General features: G+C 36.9%; 1 protein-coding gene across 11 annotated transcripts in view; it reads right to left on the bottom strand.

Moving 5' to 3' along the window:
* LOC138749418 (general transcription factor II-I-like) overlaps positions 1 to 22423 on the bottom strand; it is a 188504-nt gene that overhangs the window by 65576 nt on the left and 100505 nt on the right. For all 11 annotated transcript variants that reach the window (XM_069910710.1, XM_069910708.1, XM_069910709.1 and 8 more), the window contains 2 exons: positions 18676 to 18741; positions 1432 to 1497 (listed from right to left, as the gene is read on the bottom strand). In XM_069910710.1, the coding sequence (XP_069766811.1) occupies positions 1432 to 1497; positions 18676 to 18741 (132 nt within the window). The remainder of the gene's footprint in view (positions 1 to 1431; positions 1498 to 18675; positions 18742 to 22423) is intronic.

The raw sequence follows: 22423 nt of genomic DNA, 5'->3' as shown, positions 1-22423 counted from the left end.
AATTAAGCAACTATTTTGTTTGCTTTTATCCTTTTCCATGGCTATGCTAAAGCTCAGGGATTTGTGGTCACTCGCAACAAAATGCTCCCCCACCAAGAGGTCTGCCCATTACCCAGGAGAAGATCCAGTATGGCCTCTTCTCAGGACAGCCAGTCCATATATTGTGCCAGGAATCCTTCTTGTACACACCTGACAAATTCCACCTCATCTACCCCTCTTGTAGTCAGTGGATGCTGTCAGTATTTCCTGCACTATTCCAAATTCTGCCTGGTGATCTGCTCCTCAGTGTCCTGAGGGCTATTTGAGGGCCTATAGACTACTCTCAGCACCGTGACTGCTGAGAGTAGTCAAATAGGAGGGGCCTATTTGACTTCCACACACGCCAACTCAGTGACACTCCCTCTGCAGCCTCAACCCTTTCTATAGCCCTGACCTGTAATGCTACTCCTCTCCCTTCTCTTACCTCCCATCCTATTCCTTTTAAAACACCGGTACCTGCTTCAACCAATCCTGTCCTTCTTCCTGTCAAATCTCTGCACGACCACAGCATCATAGTTCCACCTACCATCCCCTTTATTCCTAATCGTCCTAGCATTGAAATATACTCATTTCAACCCCTCTAACTAGCTACATTTATGTTTTGTCCCTTGCCTTTTGATCCTCACAAACTCTGAAGGCATACCATCATTCTTTTCATCTTTTGCCCTATCCTCTGCATTCACATTCTGGTTCCCATCTCCCTGCCAAACTGGTTTAAACCCTCCCAACAGCTCGAGCAAACCTGCCTGCCAGGATATTGGTCCCTTTCCAGTTCAGAAGCAGCCCGTCTTTGTACAGGTCAGAAGACATCCTAATGATCCACAAATCTGAACCCCTGCCATTCTTCAGCCATTCAATCATCTGCTACAACTTCCTATTTCAACCCTCTCTAGCATGTGCCAGAGGCAGTAATCCTGAGATTACCACCCTTGAGGTCCTGTTTTTTTTCTAAATCTTCTTTCCTAACTCCCTACATTCCCTCTTCAGGACCTCATCCCTACTCCTATCTATGCAACTAGTCCCCATGTGGACCGCAACATCTGGCTACTCCCCCTCCCTCTCCAAAATGCTGTGAACTCTATCAGAGACATCCCTCACCTGGCACCTCATGTTAAAAATTATTCCATAATTGAGTAAAGCATTTTGCTCAGTCACCATTGATAAGATTGTTGAGACATTAAAAACAAAGTTAAGTGCAAATGTCAAAATATTAAGCAATTTGGAAAATATTCATTACAATTTTTTTGCACTATGTTAAAAATTCATGCTTTAAAAATTTACCACATTTCTTCAAACTCTACTACATTAATGTGTGTCACTGATGTGAGACCATGACAAACTAACATTCTGAGAGGACTTGAAACAAAAGATATGGAATGTCATTCTGCTTACCATCTGCTGTAAACTCCTCTTCAGTGTCCTCGCTTGATGCATGGGCTTCATTCCGCAGCTCTCCTCCTGTTGGCAGATGATACTTAGAATTGCTTTTGAGTATTCTTTTGTCTGCCTTAATGTTCAATACCATTTAAAATGGATGTATAGTTGTTGTTCACCAAGCCCCAAGTAAACAAGAATTTCTCCTCAATCTGTAAACTGCTGTAATTTTAGTACTGCGAATATCAGTATCAACCTAGCCCCTTTTTACAGAGAAATTAAAATTTTGATTAAGAGGACAACTAGAAAGTAAAGGAAGATAATGTGTTGTTTCACTACTTGTCAAGAGAATTACTGATTGGAATAGTAAGAGTATATCAACAATTAGCAAAATAATGCATAAAAGCACAATTTCATATTAATCTATATCCTCAATCTAAAACATTAATGAAAAATGTCTTCTTCTTCTCTTTGGCTTGGCTTCGCAGACGAAGATTTATGGAGGGGTAAATGTCCACGTCAGCTGCAGGCTCGTTTGTGGCTGACAAGTCCGATGCGGGACAGGCAGACACGGTTGCAGCGGTTGCAGGGGAAAATTGGTGGGTTGGGGTTGGGTGTTGGGTTTTTCCTCCTTTCTCTTTTGACAGTGAGGTGGGCTCTGCGGTCTTCTTCAAAGGAGGTTGCTGCCCTCCGGACTGTGAGGCACCAAGATGCATATCAGCCCACTGGCAGTGGTCAATGTGGCAGGCACCAAGAGATTTCTTTAGGAGCCGAACAGGAGTGTGGGTATGACAACGGCTCTGTATACGCTAATCTTTGTGAGGTTTTTCAGTTGGTTGTTTTTCCAGACAAAATGTAAAACTTATCTAAAGTATATACAGTACAACTCCAATTATCCAAAATCAGATTATCCAAAATCTTCATTTACCTGAAATATTTTTGGAGCCAGAGGAGACATTTCTTCGCCTCCGAAAAATTTTGGATAACTGAAATCCACAATTATCTAAATTTTTTTTTCAAAGCCGAACTGATCTCACAGGTTGGAAAAAAAATTCCCAACATGAAATTAGAGCCACAATTGTCTTCGTTTCGGATAACTCCCTCCCCTCTCTCTTTCCATTTCTTCTTTGGCTATCCCTATTGGTTTTCTCTCCAAATGTCCCTCTCAAACTGCACGCCACTGTCTCTCACCTGCAAGCAGTCAGAAGAATCCCTTGTCCTGGTGTCATCAAGGAGAGCAGCCTCCCAGGCAGGAGTGGGACCTCGGTCTCATGGGCAGGAGCGCAGACCTTGGTGGGGAGGTGTTGATGATCGTTGGCAGTGATTGGGAAGGGGAGTGTGCGCAGGCCAAAACTGGGTCTGAGTCGGGTTCCAACATTGAGAACCAGGACATGAAGCTGGAATAGCACAACTGGAATGAACCCATGGGGAGACAGGAGCCTGCTGACTCGCCAGTGTTTGTTCCACCAGCCTGGGAAGCTTCCCCGGTCCCGGTGATTGGCAGTAGCGTTGGGGATGTATCGGGGGATTGGCAGTGGTCATTGGGAGGTCTCGGTGATCAGCAGCGGCATTGGAGACATGTCAGGGATCGGCAATGCCCAGAATTGTTTGGTGAGAATTAAACATTATTTTAATGCTTAAAGCGCCTTCCCGTGTTGTTTGTCATTGATTAAACATTGATGCAAGTGATTTGCTGTTGCTACTGGGTTATTTTCAAAAAGAGGAGAAGTTATCCCAAAAAATTCAGTCTGGTCCTGACCATTTCGGACAATCGGAGGTGTACTATTAAAAAATGTGGCTTAAATGACTTCTTTTATGCAAGTCCAATCAATACACAAGGATAGAGCAAAGTTAAACATGATAAGCTGCAGATACTGTGACTCAGCCGGTCTTTTCACCATCTATAGGAGAAAGATATATTACTGACATTTCAGGCCTGAGCCCTTCACCTTGTGTGTTTTTATTTTATTTTTTCTTTGGCTTGGCTTCGCGGACGAAGATTTATGGAGGGGGTAAAAAGTCCATGTCAGCTGCAGGCTCGTTTGTGGCTGACAAGTCCGATGCGGGACAGGCAGACACGGTTGCAGCGGTTGCAGGGGAAAATTGGTTGGTTGGGGTTGGGTGTTGGGTTTTTCCTCCTTTGCCTTTTGTCAGTGAGGTGGGCTCTGCGGTCTTCTTCAAAGGAGGTTGCTGCCCGCCAAACTGTGAGGCGCCAAGATGCACGGTTTGAGGCGTTATCAGCCCACTGGCGGTGGTCAATGTGGCAGGCACCAAGAGATTTCTTTAGGCAGTCCTTGTACCTTTTCTTTGGTGCACCTCTGTCACGGTGGCCAGTGGAGAGCTCGCCATATAACACGATCTTGGGAAGGCGATGGTCCTCCATTCTGGAGACATGACCCATCCAGCGCAGCTGGATCTTCAGCAGCGTGGACTCGATGCTGTCGACCTCTGCCATCTCGAGTACTTCGACGTTAGGGATGAAAGTGCTCCAATGGATGTTGAGGATGGAGCGGAGACAACACTGGTGGAAGCGTTCTAGGAGCCGTAGGTGATGCCGGTAGAGGACCCATGATTCGGAGCCGAACAGGAGTGTGGGTATGACAACGGCTCTGTATACGCTTATCTTTGTGAGGTTTTTCAGTTGGTTGTTTTTCCAGACTCTTTTGTGTAGTCTTCCAAAGGCGCTATTTGCCTTGGCGAGTCTGTTGTCTATCTCATTGTCGATCCTTGCATCTGATGAAATGGTGCAGCCGAGATAGGTAAACTGGTTGACCGTTTTGAGTTTTGTGTGCCCGATGGAGATGTGGGGGGGCTGGTAGTCATGGTGGGGAGCTGGCTGATGGAGGACCTCAGTTTTCTTCAGGCTGACTTGCAGGCCAAACATTTTGGCAGTTTCCACAAAGCAGGACGTCAAGCGCTGAAGAGCTGGCTCTGAATGGGCAACTAAAGCGGCATCGTCTGCAAAGAGTAGTTCACGGACAAGTTTCTCTTGTGTCTTGGTGTCAGCTTGCAGGCGCCTCAGATTGAAGAGACTGCCATCCGTGCGGTACCGGATGTAAACAGCGTCTTCATTGTTGGGGTCTTTCATGCCTTGTTCAGCATCATGCTGAAGAAGATTGAAAAGAGGGTTGGTGCGAGAACACAGCAGCATTTGCAGACTTCCATGTTTCACACCAAAATGTCTCAGTGAACTACCATTTTTCTGGGTAGATTTCTTGGCAAATAGCTTGCAAAGGGACTACTTATTTGTATATTATCTCCCAAGAATTTCAGTAATTTAAACAAAGACAATGAAGCACCAACTTCCCTGAAAAATGTGGTGGTTCACATTAGTAAAATCTCAACATATTTGCAGCATCGTGTTAGAGAATTTTTTTCTTGCATTCCTTTATCCATCATTTAGTATTCCCCTGGAATTTCCAAGTCACTAGGCAACCATTATTATTTCCTTTAATTTCCATTCCAAAACACCTTTTGCTTTTAGGTTGTAGATGAAGTTGAAATAAAGCAAATTTAGCTGATGAGCTTAGGAACCATAGCACTCTTCTGAGCGAGGATAGAGAAAAATGTTGCTCATTTTCAAAATGAATAGTACAACACACCAAGCAGGATAAATCAAAACATAAGGTAGAAGGGGAAAAGGAATTCTCCTGCTGATCTTCTACTTCACACTATGCAATATTCAAGGTTCATTTATTATCATGCACATAAATACATACAAAATTATGTATATTTATGCCCATACAGCCATACAGAGACATGCCACTCATCCAGTGTGCCTACCTAGAAAAAAAGCATGCAAATGAGTAAGACAGCATCCATGGATCCAGCCACCTCCCCAGGTGCCACTGCCTCCCTATAACTTGTGTAGCAACATGATCTCACCTGTTCCAGTGGTGAACCAGAGGTCCAAGCATCTAACTCACCATCATCAGCTCTAATTCCCCCGTTACAATTTGGAAACTGTACATGCCCGAGGCCCTCCAGGAGTCCTAATCACCATTGGCATCCTCACCAATCCCGATATTTAGTTATCACAAGCTCATTCCCAGCAGCTCAAAGATATAATATAGCATGGTGAGAGTTTACCAACCCCCAAGCCTCTTGCACTGCTGTCGACTCTTACTCTGGCGGGGTGTTATCTTATTTTGGTGCCTCACCACTCTGCTGTTTCCCTATAGCTTGTAGCCTGAACTGCCAATCATGGGTGTGAACATCCTAGGCACAGATCTCTGATGTTAAAATAAAAATTGACCATCATGTTCTACAGGCGATTAAAACCTGTATTAGGCCATTGGCATGACTGGGCAATGGAACCCTGCAGAGGAGTGCTGGAAGATGCATGTCCTCTCCTCCAGGTCTGCACCAGTGGTGACACTTTTGCAGCAAAACCACTATAGTTCCCAAAATAGTCAATTTCCTTAATATCCAGAAATTTATCTCATTCCTTAAAGGGGAAAAGAAGAAAGTCAAACACTTAAACCTGAATATTAGGTAAAAAATTAGCAGACCACTTGATAAGGCAAAGCTTTACAAAGATAATTGGGCTCAAATGACAAACTAAAAAAAAAATCACAAATTAAAACCTGAAGAAAGTGCACATTTAATTTATAACCCAATATTTCACCATACTGCTCCAGTCTATCATGCAAATTCCTCAAAGATTGTGTTAAATATATCAAAACATCATCTGCAAACAAATTTATTTTAAATTCATCAGATTTCACCTTAATACCTTCAATATTACTATCTTGTCTAATCATCTGAGTCAAAGGTTCAATAACCAATGTAAATCGAGCTAGTGACAAAAGGCAGCCTTGCCTAGTCGATCTAGTTAACATAAAAGGTGAAGATAACTGTCCATTTGTCACAACTCTACCAGTAGGACACCTATACACGGCCTTAATCCAACCAATAAAAAAAAAGAGCCAAAGTTAAATTTCTTCAAAACTTTAAATAAAAAAAACTCCATTCTACTCTATCAAAGGCCTTCTCTGCATCGAGAGAAATAACCATTAGTAGGTTAGATTGCTCCTGAGAAGCACAAATTAAAGAAATCAACTTTACAATATTATCTGCTGAATAATGATTTTTAATAAAACCCGCTTGATCTACAGGAATTAAACCTGCTAAATATTTAGCTAACCTGTTAGCTAGAACCTTTGCCACAATTTTATAATCAACATTCAATAAAAAAATAGGTCTATAAGACCCTGCTTTCAATGGATCCCTATCTTTCTTAAGAATAACTGTAATAATTGCTTTAGAAAAGGAATCCGGAAAGAATGAACCTCTGTCGCCTGTTTCAATATGTCCATCAATAAAGAAATTAAAAAGTCCTGAGATTCTTCATAAAATTCAGAAGATTAGGCATAGATCAAAGTGTATCTATTACTTCTTTAACAGTAAAGGAAGCATCCAAATCGTTAATATCCTTATCATTCAAAAAACATAAATCCAAATCAGATTTTAAAAATTATCAATTTTGGCTTCATCTTCCAATACTTCAGAAGTATACAATTTTTCATAAAATTTACAAAACACATCATTGATTTCCTGAGATTTATATGTAATCATTGAATCATATGTAATAGCATTTATTGTTCTTGAGGCTTGTTCTGTTTTTAATTGCCAAGCTAATACTTTGTGAACTCTTTCTCCCAATTCATAATATCTGTCTAGTTCCCTGTAATAATTTCTCAAATTTGTAAGTTTGTAACGAATTATATCGAAATTTCATACTAAACATATTTTCTTAGCTTTCGTAGAATTTTGTTGTAAATCCATTTCCAAAATTTCAGTCTCCTCCTCCAGTCTATTAACTTCAGCTCTATGTTGTTTGTTAATTTTAACAGTATAACTAATAATTTATCCACTTAAATAAGCTTTTAAAGCATCCCATAAAACAAATTTACAATAATCTGAACCTATATTTTCAAAAAAGGCTGTATTTGATCCCTTATAAATTTACAAATTTCAGCATTTTTGAACAGCAAATAATTAAATCTCCAATGATAAACATTCTGAATTCTCTCCGAACCAGTACACGTTATTAACAACAAAGAATGATCAGACAAAATCCTACTCTTCAGCCTTCAAAACAGGGCTTACAATTGTTCTGATACTGAAAATAAATCTATTCTAGAGTAAGAATCATGACAAAGTGAATAAAATGAAAAAATTTTCTCTTTAGGATTTAACATTCTCCATATATCTACCAAATTCATGTCTTTCATTAACGCCATTAATTGTTTGGCCATTTTAGTCCTAATTACTAATTTTGGAGATTTATCTAATAATGGATCCAAACAACAATTAAAATCTCCTCCTACCATAATTTTATATCCCTAATTTAAATTAAGAAGAAGTCTCCAGGTGGCGCTCATGGAGTGAACACGTTTTGGTTTTTGCTCCATAAAATATACTATTTTTAACCTGTATCCACCTTTGAACTAACTTCACAGAAGTCAGAAAGATCTTTATTATTTCTCTAATTATACTTGAGTCTGAAAATTTTGAAGAAATGACTGAAGGAAAAGCTACACGAGCTAAAACCCGGGCAGAAGAAAGTAACGGCCGAGAGAAGAAACAACCAGACATTAAACTAAGTGAGATGACCTTCACTGACTTTTTAAAATTCTTTCGTGATGAATTCAAAGATGTTTGTCGCAAAAAAGACCTAGCTGAACTTCGTACAGCTTTAATTGACTCAGAAGCTGAAACCAAAAAACAACATACCTTAATTGCAGCTCTTCAAACTGAAGTTCAACAAAAAGAGATTAGACTGACTGAGGTCGAACAGAAACTTTCCAAAGCAATTAAACAACTAGAAGCGCTCCAGCTGAAAAGCATTGATTCAGAGAACCGTTCCAGAAGACAAAATATTCGTTTGGTTGGAATTCCTGAAGGCATTGAGAAAGGAGATCTCCTGACGTTTTTTGCCGAGTTTTTAAAAGAAGCATACCCATCCGAATTCCCTGCTGATCCACCGCTACTTGATAGAGTACATCGTATCTGGAACCGAAATGCTGAAGCTTCCAAACCCAGAGTGGTGATGGTCCGTATGCATTACGTGAGTACAAAGGATAGATTGATTCGTACAGCCAGAAGACTTGGAAATGTGACTGTTCGTGGCTTTAGTCTAAGAGCCTATGAAGATTTTAGTCCGGAGGTAGTACGCGCTCGAAGACTGTTTAAAGATCTGATGTCTGAATGTTTTGAGAAGAAACTGAAACCTGCGCTCCTGTATCCTGCGAGGCTCAGGATTTCTCCGGAGAACCAAGCTCGTCAAATATTCGACTCCGTGTCTGCAGCACGGAACTACCTGTTGGCTAATTTCCCGTCTAGCGCGTGCTCTCAGCCCGAGTGACCGATAAAAAATGCGGTAGATATTGGTCTTTTTCAGGTTAATAGTCAGATTCTGATTTCTGACCATTCGAAAAGTAATAGATCATTATAGCTCTAATTATCCTGTTCATCTTTAACACATTTTTATATATTTTCTTTCTCCTCTGTGAGAAATTTTTTTTTTAAATATATAAGTGTATGTTTAATTTTATATTAATCTATACTAATAATATGATTATATTCTTTACTATTTATTTCTGAATTACTGAAAATGGTGATTTTTTATCTTTTGTTTATTAAAACTTCATGGTTTTTGTTTACATTCGCCATTTTCTCTTTGTCTTTCTTCATAAACTAATTTTAAAATGATTTAACTCTTTATGACTTTGTTTTATCAGTAGGTTCTACACAATTACGATTTTTCTTTTATTTCTTTTTAAATATTTTTCTTTCAATATTTAGTATTTGATCTTAGCTTGAGTTATCCTTTTTATAAGTTTAGGTGGTGGATCTTATCTTAATATTAGGAGCTGCCGTCTGAAGACATGGGGGTAGGTTTAGTATTATCTCTTCTTTTTTCTCTGATCACTCTGGTCAGATGGGGGGCTTTGTGGGTGGGGGGTGGGTTTTGTTTTTCCTTCAGGGGTTCTTATGTTTCATTTTCTTTTGTTTTTTCTTGATTTTTCTTTTAGAACTACAGATATGGCTGACACGTCGTCATTTCCGGTCCTTCCTTATATCTTAATTCTTCTTCCGGGCGCATGGGTCCCTGCTTTGGTTAACCCTTTATATACTGGAGGGTTGACCTAAGTAATGGATCAAAACATTAATTTTGTCTCTTGGAATGCTAATGGTCTAAATAACATGTTTAAAAGGAGGAAGGTCTTTAAAGTATTCCAGAGACTGAAAGCACAGATTATTTTTTTACAGGAGACTCATGTGAGGAAGGAGGATAATCTGCGTTTTTTTAAATCTTGGAAAGGCCCACAATTTCATGCCAACTCATGCTCTAAGACTCGAGGTGTATCTATTTTTATTGATCCCTCTATTACATTTGTTCAACATGACATCACTGTAGACCCTAACGGCAGATTCTTATTGGTTACTGGGTTATTATTTAATATTAAGGTTGTCATGGTTAATGTTTATGCCCCGAATGTAGATCACCCTGAGTTTTTTAGATCTTTGTTTACTATTTTACCCAATCTAAATGAATATCATTTAATAATGGGTGGGGATTCTAACTGTTGTCTGAATCCCCTGCTAGATAGGTCGAAACCTTCACAGCTCCTACCGAATAAATCGGCTACATATATTAACTCTTTCCTTACTAACTCTGGAGATGTTGATATTTGGAGATTTCTTCACCCGACAGATAAAGAGTTTTCCTTGTTTTTCTCATGTATACCATTCATACTCGAGAATTGATCACTTTTTTATTGATTCACGTTTTATTCCACTTGTAACTGCTTGTAAGTATGACATTATAGCCATTTCGGATCACTCTCCATTACAACTCTCTCTTAAATTCAAAGACTCTGTTTCTACTATTAAGCACTGGCGTTTTGATGTTACATTATTGCAAGATTTAGACTTTGTTAAATTTATGAAAGAACAAATTAACTTTTTCTTTTCAACAAATTACACTACGGAAATTTCTTATGGAATATTGTGGGATACATTCAAGGCTTATATTCGTGGTCAAATTATTTCTTACTCAGTAGCTTTGAAGAAATGCATCAAAAACAAGATTCATCTATTGGTTGAGAAGATTAAAGACATTGATAAGAAATATGTGACTGATCCTACTGAAGAACTTTACAAACAAAGAATTGAACTGCAGATGGAATATAATTTGTTACTTACATCTTCGATTGAAAACCAGCTAATTAGATCTAAATCTGATTTTTATGTGCATAGTGAGAAATCGGGTAAACTGTTGGCTAATCATCTGAAGAATATTTCAGCTAGACGCCAAATTGTGGAGATTCGCAAACAGAATGGAGAACTGACTGTTAACCAGGAAGAGATAAATCAATCTTTCCAAAATTTTTATACATCCTTATATAGTACAGAATCCCCTCAAGACCTTAGTAATATGTTTAATTTTTTTAGAACATTTGAAATTCCCAAAAGTATTACCTCAAGATAACTTAGAATTAAGTAAACCCATTACAGATTCGGAGATCAATAATACTATTTTCTCACTGAACTCGGGGAAAGCACCAGGTCCCGATGGATATTCTGTGGAATTTTATAAAGCTTTTTCTTCTACTCTCTCTCCCTGGCTGATTAAGATGTTTGATGAATCTATCACATTGGGTAAACTACCACAATCATTTTACAGAGCTACGATTTGTCTAATCTTGAAAAAAAATAAAGACCCGACCGAATGTTCTTCTTATAGACCTATTTCTTTGTTGAATGTTGATTCTAAGATCTTCTCTAAAATTCTAGCGACAAGGCTAGAGAAGATATTACCATATATTATCTCTGAAGACCAGACTGGATTCATTAAAAATCGTTATTGCTCCTTTAATATTAGAAGATTGATGAATATTATTTACACTCCTTCACATAAGTCTTCAGAATGTGTTATTTCACTAGATGCTGAGAAGGCCTTCGATAGAGTAGAATGGCCTTATTTATTTACAGTTCTTGAAAAATTTAATTTTAGTCCGATATTTATATCTTGGATTAAACTTCTTTATAATTCCCCAGTTGCCTCAGTTTTTACTAATACCCAAAGATCGCCATATTTTCGATTATTTCGGGGCACCAGGCAAGGGTGTCCCCTTAGCCCTTTATTATTTAGCTTAGCTTTAGAACCTTTGGCAATTGCTATCAGAGAAGCACCCAATATTACTGGTATTATTCGTTGCAGGGATATTCATAAAGTATCACTATATGCAGATGATTTGTTGTTATATATTTCCAATCCTGAAAATTCTATTCCTGCAGTTTTATCTTTGTTAGCCCAATTTAGTAATTTTTCGGGATATAAACTGAATTTAAATAAAAGTGAATTATTCCCTTTTAATGGATGGGTCCCTATTTATGATAGTTTACCTTTTAAAATAGCTAGAGACCATTTTATATATTTAGGGATTAAGATTACTAAAAAACATAAAGATTTGTTTAGGACTAATTTTTTCCCTCTCTTGGACCTGATCGGCAGTTTACTTACCAATTGGTCACCATTATCCCTATCCATGATAGGCCGAATTAATGCTATTAAGATGATGATCTTACCTAAATTTTTGATCATAAATTTTTTTTGATAAGGTCGATTCTAAATTGTCCTTGTATATCTGGCAAAACAAGAATCCTAGATTGGGGAAAAAATATTTACAGAAATCTAAACTAGAGGGAGGGTTGGCATTACCCAACTTTAGAATTTATTACTGGGCAATTAATATTAGTTACTTAAGGTATTGGTTGAATTATTCAGAATTATCTCTAAATCCCCATTGGGTAAATTTAGAAATTAAACCGATACAAAATTTTTCAATTAGCTCTATTTTGGGAGCTGCTCTCCCTTTTACTCTTACTAAATTATATAAACAAATTGATAATCCAATGGCTAAACATACACTACGTATATGGTTTCAATTCCGGAGATTTTTTGGCCTAAGTCATTTTATCTTGGAAACTCCTATTGTACTAAATTTCCTTTTTCATCCCTCTCTAATTGATCAAGCTTATTTACTCTGGAAAGTTAAAGGTATAACATAACTCTTTCATGTCATTTGAACAATTATCCATGAAATATGATTTACCTCGATCTCATTTCTTTCGATATTTGCAGATTAGGAGTTTCTTAGTTTCGACTTAACCTCTTTTCCCAATCGGGAGACTGCGACTGTTTTAGAGGATATACTATATTCAAAATTCCCTCCAAAAGGTGTGATATCTAAATTATATAATATAATTACAAAAATATATTCTGGGACTTTTGAAAAGTTTAAAAATGATTGGGAAAGAGAACTCAACCTTCATATTTCTAATGAAAATTGGAATAAAATTCTGCGACTGGTAAACTCTTCTTCTCTATGTGCAAAACATTCACTAATACAGTTTAAAGTTGTACATAGAGCTCATATGTCTAAAGATAAACTCCATCGCTTTTATTCTCATATCGATCCTATATGTGATAAATGTCAATTGGAAATAGCTTCCCTTACACATATGTTTTGGTCCTGTCCCTCTTTACAGAATTATTGGAAGGAAATTTTTTCCATTATATCTACTGTTTTGAATATTGATTTACATCCACATCCCATTACTGCAATTTTTGGATTACCTATGATAGATTTGACTTATTTATCTCTTCCTGCGGATCGTATGATTGCTTTTCTTACACTAATGGCTAGAAGATCTATACTATTAAATTGGAAAGAGGTAAATCCTCCCACTGTTTTCCAATGGTTTACCCAAACTATACTATGTTTAAATTTAGAGAAAATTAGAAACTCTGTCTATGAATCCCCTTCTAAGTTTGAGTTAACCTGGCGACCATTTATTCAATATTTTCATTTGTGGTGAGTTGATCTGGCTCTGTTTTCTTTCTATGATTATGTATGATAATTGGGCTGTAAGATGAGATCGGAGTGATCGGCGTGGTTTAGCTATATCTGTAGGTTTTTTTTAAAAGTTTTTTTTTAAGTTTTTTTTAATTCAGATTTGTTTTCTTCTTTTTTGGGTTTTTTTTTTCTCTTTTTTCATATATTGTTATTAATTATATCTTTTTTTTAGAGTTAGTTCATACCCTAAACTGATCAAAAAATTTTTTTTTATGATATATTTTTATTCTGTAATATTATTGTTTAATATCTCTGTATTAATTCATTACTTATTATGTATTTTTTTTATATCTCTTTGAACTATATGTGTTTATAAATTGTCCAACACTCAGAAAAATATTTTACAATTAACAATCAAAATCCTACCAACTGACTCAATAACTGATTCCAATTTCAAAGATAACTTTTTATTAATCAGATTATGCCTTTAGCTGAAATGGATTATTCTTTCTGAAGGCATATTGTGATATTTTAATAGTCAGATCAAATTAAGTATTTAGGTGTTAAGATAGATGGTAATTATAATCATTTATATGAATTATCTGCCCTTATTTTCTAAAATTAAATATGCTTTGAATTAGTGGAAAGATTTACCTATTACATTAAAAGGATGCGTTAATTGCATTAAAATGAATATGTTTCCTCAAATTCAATATATTTTTCAGTCTATCCCTTGTAAGGTTCCTCAAAAATATTTTAAAGACTTAAATGCTTCAGTGAGGAAGTTTTTATGGAAAGATAAAATGCTATGGGTATCATTACAGAAATCAACTTGGAAGTATACATTAGGATGTTTGCAACTCCCTAATTTTCAAAATTCTATGAATCAGCACAATTGAAATTTATTAATAGAATGTCTGAAGTTGATAAACCTTTGATATGGGCTGGTATTGAGCTATTGAAGATGAGTCAGTTTATTTATAGATGGAAACCTCAATTATTGAGTAATTTTAATTTACCCGTGTTGAAACACTTTATGGATTTATGGTATAAAAAATGAAGCTATATGTACTCAATCCTTAATGTCAGATAAAACTCCTTTGATTCAAAATAAGCTTTTTCCTTTTACACTTTTACACTTAATAATCAACTTTTGTTGGATCAAAAGGGTATTAAATTGATAAAGATTGTTATGGAGCAGGATATTTTATTTCAAAGAATGAAAGAGAAACATGATACATCTTCAAATACTCTTTTTTCTTATTATCAAATTAAAGCCTTATTGTCTAAATTTGAAATTTTACTTACTGAAGGTGGCAAGAAAGGAATCAGATCCGAGATGTATGCTTTATTACAGAATGAAATGCTTAAGCCGGATGTTTATAAATCTAGATTAAAATGGGAAATAGTTTTGGCTGTATCTATTTCTCAGGATGATTGGATAAATTTATGTGAGGATAGTATGAATAAAATTGTAAATGTAAGGTATCGATTGGTTCATTATAATTTTCTTCATTAATTATATTTAACTCCGGAGAAATTAAGGAAATAAGTTTATTTCTTCAGATTTATGTTTTAGATGTCTTAAGGAAATCAGCTCCTTTTTACATTCTACTTGGTTATGTGAGACGGTGAAATCTTTTTGAGGAACTTTCAGAATCAATTTTGATATTGAAGGTTCCACTTGATCCTTTAGTATTTTTGTTGGGTTATATTAATAGATTGAGTTTGAGTTAAAATTAAATAAATTTCAAATTGCTTTTTTGAGATTGGCTTTAGCTGTGGCTAAAAATTGTTTGGCAATTACTTGGAAAAATTAGATTGATTTTCGTATTCAGAGATGGCATATGGAGATGAGATCTTGTATTCCATTGGAAAAGATTACATATAATTTACGTAATAATTATTCCTTTTTTACTAAAACTTGGAGCCCGTATTTGGATTATATGGGATTGAATTATTAATCCCCTTTCCAAACATTAGTGGTGTTGTTCCAAACCATGGTAACTAATTGATGAGTTTACTGTTATGTGATCTCCTCTTTCCTTTATTTGGGGGAAGTTTTTGGGGAGGGATGGGTAGGTTAGGGTAGGAGGTGGGGTTGTAGGGGTTATTATTGTATTTTGTTTTTTCCTAAGCTGTATTTTTTCAATGTATGTTTTATCATGATCAATAAATTTAAAAATTTCAAACAGAGCACATTAAAGCATACATCTCCCTCTGCAAGAATTGCTGAACCAAGAGTAGATTGAAAGAAATGTGTTTGACCAATCAAGAATTCCAGAATATAGAACTTTGAGTGAGAAGATGGAAAAATGGAAAAACAGGTACAAGCCAACATAAGTACAGTACAACAAAGCAATTCAATAATTAAACAAGTTTCAACCAGTTTAAAGATATTAGAATACAACTGCTGCTTGAGAACGTTGACCTCAAGTCAAGCACAAGACATGGTGAGAGATACAATGTTCAGCCCAACAGCAATCAACTTACCCACATCTGTTTTATGTTACAATTAACAAACCGATTTAAAATACAGTCATGTGTCGATTAACGTCCCCAATATGTTCTGTGAAATAGGACGTTGTGCGAACACCAAATTACATAGCAAAATTATATGGGATATTGCAGTGTACTTTGGACATTGCCCGAATGGACATTATGCAGCTCATGACTACACAGCTCTAAAACACCCAAACTAATGGGGAAACCAGCTCAACCAGGGCAAAATTGCCAAGTCAGCATTTTGCTATCCTTCATTGGTTCAGCAAGCAAAAAATATTCAACTGAATGTAACACCAAACAAGCCACAAAAAATATTCCTGACTGTAACAGATTTGTGTTAATATTAATCTTTAAAGTTTAGTTGCAAGTTCTTCGTAGGGTTAGTTTGTGGACTGGATTCAGGGTCACACAGAGACACACAGATGCACTCACAGAGAGAGGCCATTTTCGAAGTCAAAGCATTTGGGGAAAACAGCAATAAAGCTGAAGTGGTTTCTTAATTGAAACTCAAGAACAATGGGTGTTGGCTTTAAAGCATTTGTGTGTACACAGCATTCTGCTGCCAATTGTTTAGACAAGCAAAACTTTTAATTCAATGGTCCGCAGACAGGCCTGAAGCCATGGCTTTGAAGGAGCTCGAAGTCTTAGCACATAGATCTTGTAGAAATGAAACAGAAATGATGTCACGTGTCACATGAAAAGACTTTTGGAATCTCTTAGATAGAGGGCAGTTCAACTGTGTCCTTTTCCATATGGGCGCTTGGTTTAGTGAAATCACCGTGGAAGAAAATAGCAACTTTGCTGTCTCTTTCAAAAGACAACAGTTTTATTGTGCAGAACAGATTCCAAAATCTCCATGCAAGAGAGAGAAATTGTTCGTATGAAAAAAACATTGCTCTGAAAACTTAACAAATGAAATTTTCTATACGTACATGCATGCAGGCCTGGGGGAGGATTTGGAGTCAGGACTTGGAAGCTTCAGTAACCAAGGAAAAAGGAGCCCGCTGACTCGCCAGACAATGTTCCACTGGCCTGGGAAGCCTTCCCAGGGATCAACAGCCGTGTCGGGGATCAGCGGCAGCAGTTTGGAGGTCTTGGTTATTGGCAGTGGCATTGCGGCCAGCATTTTTTTTGGTGAGAATTAAACATTATTTTAATATTTAAAAAAGCCTTCCCTTGTTGTTAAAGTATTGATAAAAGTGATTTGCTGTTGCTATTGGGCTGTTTTAAAAAATGACCAGTTAACCGAAAAAAACTGTTGATCTGACATAGGCCTGGTCCCGACCATTTTGGATAATTGGTGTTGTACTGTACCATCCAAATTTACATCCTTCAGAAATTTAGCGTCTTTCAAAATCATTTCATATTGTTTATCATTATTGGAACACACATCATTCTGAACAGTAGCAATTCCAAAGAATTTTCAGAATTGTAAATGTAAAGAGGAACAAACTGCAGTTAGTATAAAGATCTAAAGATCATTACTGTATCAGCCATCTTACAGAATATCATAGAAAGCATGAGAGGTCAACTGGCCTACATCCACTTCTATTTCTTCAGATTTCAGTTATTTTTCCAAGTAGTTCTGAAGGCATGTAATTTGTATGGTTAACATGGTTAAGACCAAATGCATACAAATATACCCTCTAGTACACCAGTATTGGACACAATCAGTATATTCAGACTAAATTATAATTTTATGTTACAAACCATGCACCAAAATTGTGAAGCCGATCTGTTTTAGTCCATATTTGCAGTATTGTGTGCAGCTCTGGTCACCATATTATAGGAAGGATGTGGAGGCTTTTGAGTGGGTGCAGTTCACCTGAATGCTACATAGATTACAGTGCATTAGTTATAATAAGAGGTTGGACAAAGTGTTTTCTTTGGACAGGGACCTGAGAGAAGTATATAAAATTATGAAAGGGGTAGACAGGGTATTCGCTCTTGTTCTCAAGATAGAAACTAGATGGCATAGTAAATTTTTTTTTTAAAAATGAGATTCACAAGGCAGCACCCCCCCCCCCCAGGGATAGGTGACTTGAACACACTACCAAAGGAGGTGGTGGAAACAGTTATGATAAAAATATTTGAGGCATTAGGCAGGTATGTGAACAAGCAAGGAATGGAAGATATAGATCTTGTGCATGCAGATGGGCTGAGTAATTGGACAACATGGTCAGCACAGATATGGGCTGAGGGGTCTATTCCCATACTATGGAGTCTCTGGATGCATATGCAAGAACAATTCAGTTATTTACATGAACCTTGTTGCTTACAGCCAATTTTGTTAGTCTATATTTTTGCCATCCCATTTTAGCTAAGGTAAACACTATAACCCAATTGTAAAAATGACAAATCAAGATGGCTACTAGACAGCTGCTCTGAATACATTCTGACACCACAATAAATGCACGAAGGGTAAGCTGGCCAGGCAGGATAGTTGAAGGATGCGAGACTAGAATTAGAACAATGGATGACATGATTTGGCAGTTGATTTGCAGAAGTTACAGAGATAAAAATGTTGGGGATAAACACAAGTCAAACACATTTTATGAAAAATTAATGAAAAAATGAATTAATGAAAAAACGATTTGCAATGCTGAATTAAATGTCAGATGCAAGAACAATTTTTTTGTTGGTGCATTAAAAGAAAAAGCAATTAATCCCACATACATCTTTCTAGATACCAAAGATCATTAAGTTTTCCTTAAATCAGAATACAATGATCAAATCATCCAAATTTGATTTCTCCTCCTTGCCCCAGCATACAGATGCAGCATCAGATATATTTGACAGCAAGTTACTGCAATTATTTTGGGCGGAAGACAGCAATCAAATCAGAAAACTCTGTACAATGAGAAAATACCTTAGGAAAAACAAATACCTTTGTAAGATTTTGATTGGCGAGCTCTTGCAGTTTTAATGACATCTGAAGTAGTCACACCTGGCCCTGTTATGAAAAGCATTGTTTTATGACCTCCAATGCTAATTACAGCATCCAATGAACGGTTACATATTTTCTGTACAAAATTTACATCCATATCACACAAAGACAAAGATAATCAGCTAGCCCTAATAATCTTCTGTAATTAGGGCATGATGAAATTGGATATTGTGAAGTTAGACTGCCTTAAACCATGCAATGTCAAAACAGAGACAACATATGCTTAGCTAATTCGGAACACGAGTTAGGGATCAATCATGGAGAATTCCTCTCAACACCTGATACCCAAAATAATCAGATAATATACTGCCTAATTTTCCACCCAGGTTTCCTTCGCCATAATTGTTAGCTGTAACTGGAAACTCACCCACTTCCTTTGACAGTCTGCCACAAGTCTTCACCCAAAACAGCAATTCATTCCAAAGATCAAAGACAGTTGATAAAAATTGTGCCTACTTCATGCCTTGCTGAATTTAAATTCATGACCCTAGTTTCCCCAATGCATCAAAACAATGAATAGGCACTGGTTCATTTTTAATTTAAAAGCACTCAAAAACTGTCCCAATATCAACACTATCAGGATTAAAAAGACTAATCCTAGAACAAGAGCCTTTAATCTAGGGAAATAAAACATGATAATTTAGCCTTTGTAGAATATTTCACTTATGTTAATTTATTTTGAAATCTTTTCTCAAGCAATATTTTATAATGGAAATTCCATTTACAGGCTTCCAGACTGCAACTATATTTATTATTCATCTTTTCCTTGAAGGAAAATTCCTAGAAAGTCCCAACATCCTAAAACACCTTGAGAATCACCAAGAATATTAGCGGCAATGATGCAATAACCATATTTCAATGCGTCAACCACACAAGGCTTTAAAACCAGCAAATTTAATTTTAAAAAGTGGTTTCACCCGCTATCTGAAAGTATAGCATACCTAGGAAACCTTTCATAAGCCTAAATGGCGTAGAAGCAAAGAAGCAATTACCATTAATTTATAGGGAAAACATTTTTTGAGTGTTCTCAGCCCCAAAAAAAACCGATCAAATCATACCAGATTCATCGAATGGATGTACAAAATAAATTGAGATAAAGCACAGATGCACATAGACACAGTTCCCAGGAAATTAGCTTGGGGGCACCACTCTCGCTGCTCGGGGTGTGCGCTGCCTCTATAATGGCTCGCTTCAAAACAAATGCTGAAAATTTCACCTGTTCTTGTAAAAGCGAAAATCCTCTTTGGATTTTTTTTCGTTTAGCAAAAACAGGTACAAGTGTACAGAAGGTCTTTCATAAAAGTGAAGTGGCATAAAGCGAACTTTCGAAAAGCAGGGGATACCTGTATTCCACATGACAATTTCTCCCACTTTCTATTTCAGGAAAAACTTCATAATAAAGAACACAAAAGCCTTCCAAAAACATTGAGAACAGTGGATCAAGAGTCAATAAGAAGCTTAAAAAAATTTAAATGGAGAAATTAATGGGACTGGAAGCACGTTAATGAATTTTGAAAGTTGTGGCTAAAGAAGTAGAAACTGGAAGTCTTTCACCAATTTCACAACTTCCAGATAAGTTCCTGCATCTTGTTTAAAAAAAATTAAGAGTGAAAATTACAAGATAACAAGGGCAGTGTGGCTTAAGTAATGATCAGCACAACGATATTACAGCACCAGTGCTCTGATTTGAATCCTTTGCTGTCTTAAAGGAGTTTTTACTGTGATCACGAGAGCTTCCTCCCATGTTCCAAAGATGCAAGGGTTAGTTGGTTAATTAATCATCTGGGTGTAATTGAGTGGTGCAGGCACATATGCTGGAAGGGGCTGTGATCATACTGTATTTCCAAATTTAAATTTAATTTAATAAGACATAGTAGTAGTATTAGGTCATTCAGCCCATTGAATCTCTCTGCCATTTGAATTACAGCTAATGTCTTTTCCCTCTTAACACTATTTTCTAGTCTTCTCCCCATCTTTACTAATCAACCTCAGCTTTAAATATACCCAATGAGAGTCTCTACAGCCAACATCAAATTCCAGATTCGCCATCCTCTGACTGAAATTTCTTTCATCTCTGTTCCAAAGGGACCTCTGTTGCTATACTGTTCCCACTACCGGAAACATCATCACTACGTTCACTCTATCAATCCCTTTCAATATTCAGCAGATTTCAATGAACACCAACCCCCACTCAACTTCTAAACTACAATGAATTCAGGCCTAGACCACCACTCCTTAAACATTAACCTTCTCACCCTCGAGATCATTCTTGTAAACTTCTGAACCCTTCCCAATCCCAGTACATCCTTCCTTCTATTATGGGCCATAGTTGTTTGAAATATTGTTTGAAAGATTGTGTGGTCTTGGCCATCCTGTAAAGCCTCAGCATTACATCTTTGCTTTTATATTCTGGTCCTCTTGAAATGAATGGTCATATTACTAACCTCAAAACTTCATCCTTAAATAATCCTTAACTCTTAAGGTTAGCCAACCACTAAATTTCTGCAATTTAACTGGCATGTAATTCCTAGTCTTTTGCCTCCCACCCTTCTTAAAGAGTAGAGCGACATTTGCAATTTTCCTGCCCTCTGGAATCCTTCCCGACTCTGATATTCCTTCAATACTGTTGACCATGGCGGGGTAAATGCAAAACAGTTCTTGAGGGAACATCAACAGGCACTTAAAAGTTAATAGAATTTGACAATCTAGAAGGTAATCGCTTATAACAAAAAAAAATTCTGAAGTTACAAAAACCAAAATATGTGGAGAAAGTGTATTTCTACTTTCCAAAGTTCTAAACAATAGATTAGTAAACAAAATTAGGACATGTAGGATAGTAAAAATTAGCAAACAAAATCTAAAAGGAGGAGTGGAGGAGACATGGCCTCCCTGCCTATTGCTGGTGGTCACATAGCCTCACTGTCTGAAACACATTTGGAAGTCACATCACTGGTCAGTACTTTTTGTTTCATTTATAATTACAAGTTGTAGATAACGTTACAGTTTGAAGGTGGAGTGTCAGTTATGATTGGGCTCCGGCCACTAGTTAGTGCAGGCGGTGCTAATTCAAATCACCTAACGTCCTTATAGAGCCCTGTATTTAGCACCAGCATAGATGACGTTCGCTCTCTCTGCCTCGTGGTAATAGCCCCGGATATCGTTCCATGCCAGGTCATTACCATGGACATTGCTTGGAAGGGTCACAGGTAAAGTGCACACTGCATTGAAACTGAGCCATGGTATTTGCTATAGATCAATACTGGCAGTAGAGCTGCTGCTCCCATTGATCAGGGGTCCAGGAGCATGCGCATACCCCTGTGTAGTGCTGCTAGATCCACCTCCAAACAATTACAGGGCCAGGATTGTGTGTAGAACTGCTAATGTCTGCATTGCCTATGTGAATTAATAATTGTGTACTGTTTAACGTTCTCCCCTAATTGTTTCCCATTATGATCTCTTTCCACGCTCCTTTATAAATTGTGTGTACATTTTCCCTACACTCTTTTATTCATGTTTTATTCTGACTACAATTTTCCCGCACTCCTTTATAAATTGTGCACATTTTCCCATGCTGCTTTATTCATGTGTGTTTACTCACACTACGATTTTCCCACACACTTCTATTAATTATTGTGTTAATAAAAATTATACTTGATTGCAAACTGGTGTGTCCAGACTCCTCTCTCTG

Source organism: Narcine bancroftii, chromosome 14 (assembly GCF_036971445.1).
Source record: "Narcine bancroftii isolate sNarBan1 chromosome 14, sNarBan1.hap1, whole genome shotgun sequence".
NCBI lineage: Eukaryota > Metazoa > Chordata > Chondrichthyes > Torpediniformes > Narcinidae > Narcine > Narcine bancroftii.
Note: the sequence above shows the minus strand (reverse complement) of the source record. Positions and strands in the feature narration are given on the sequence as shown.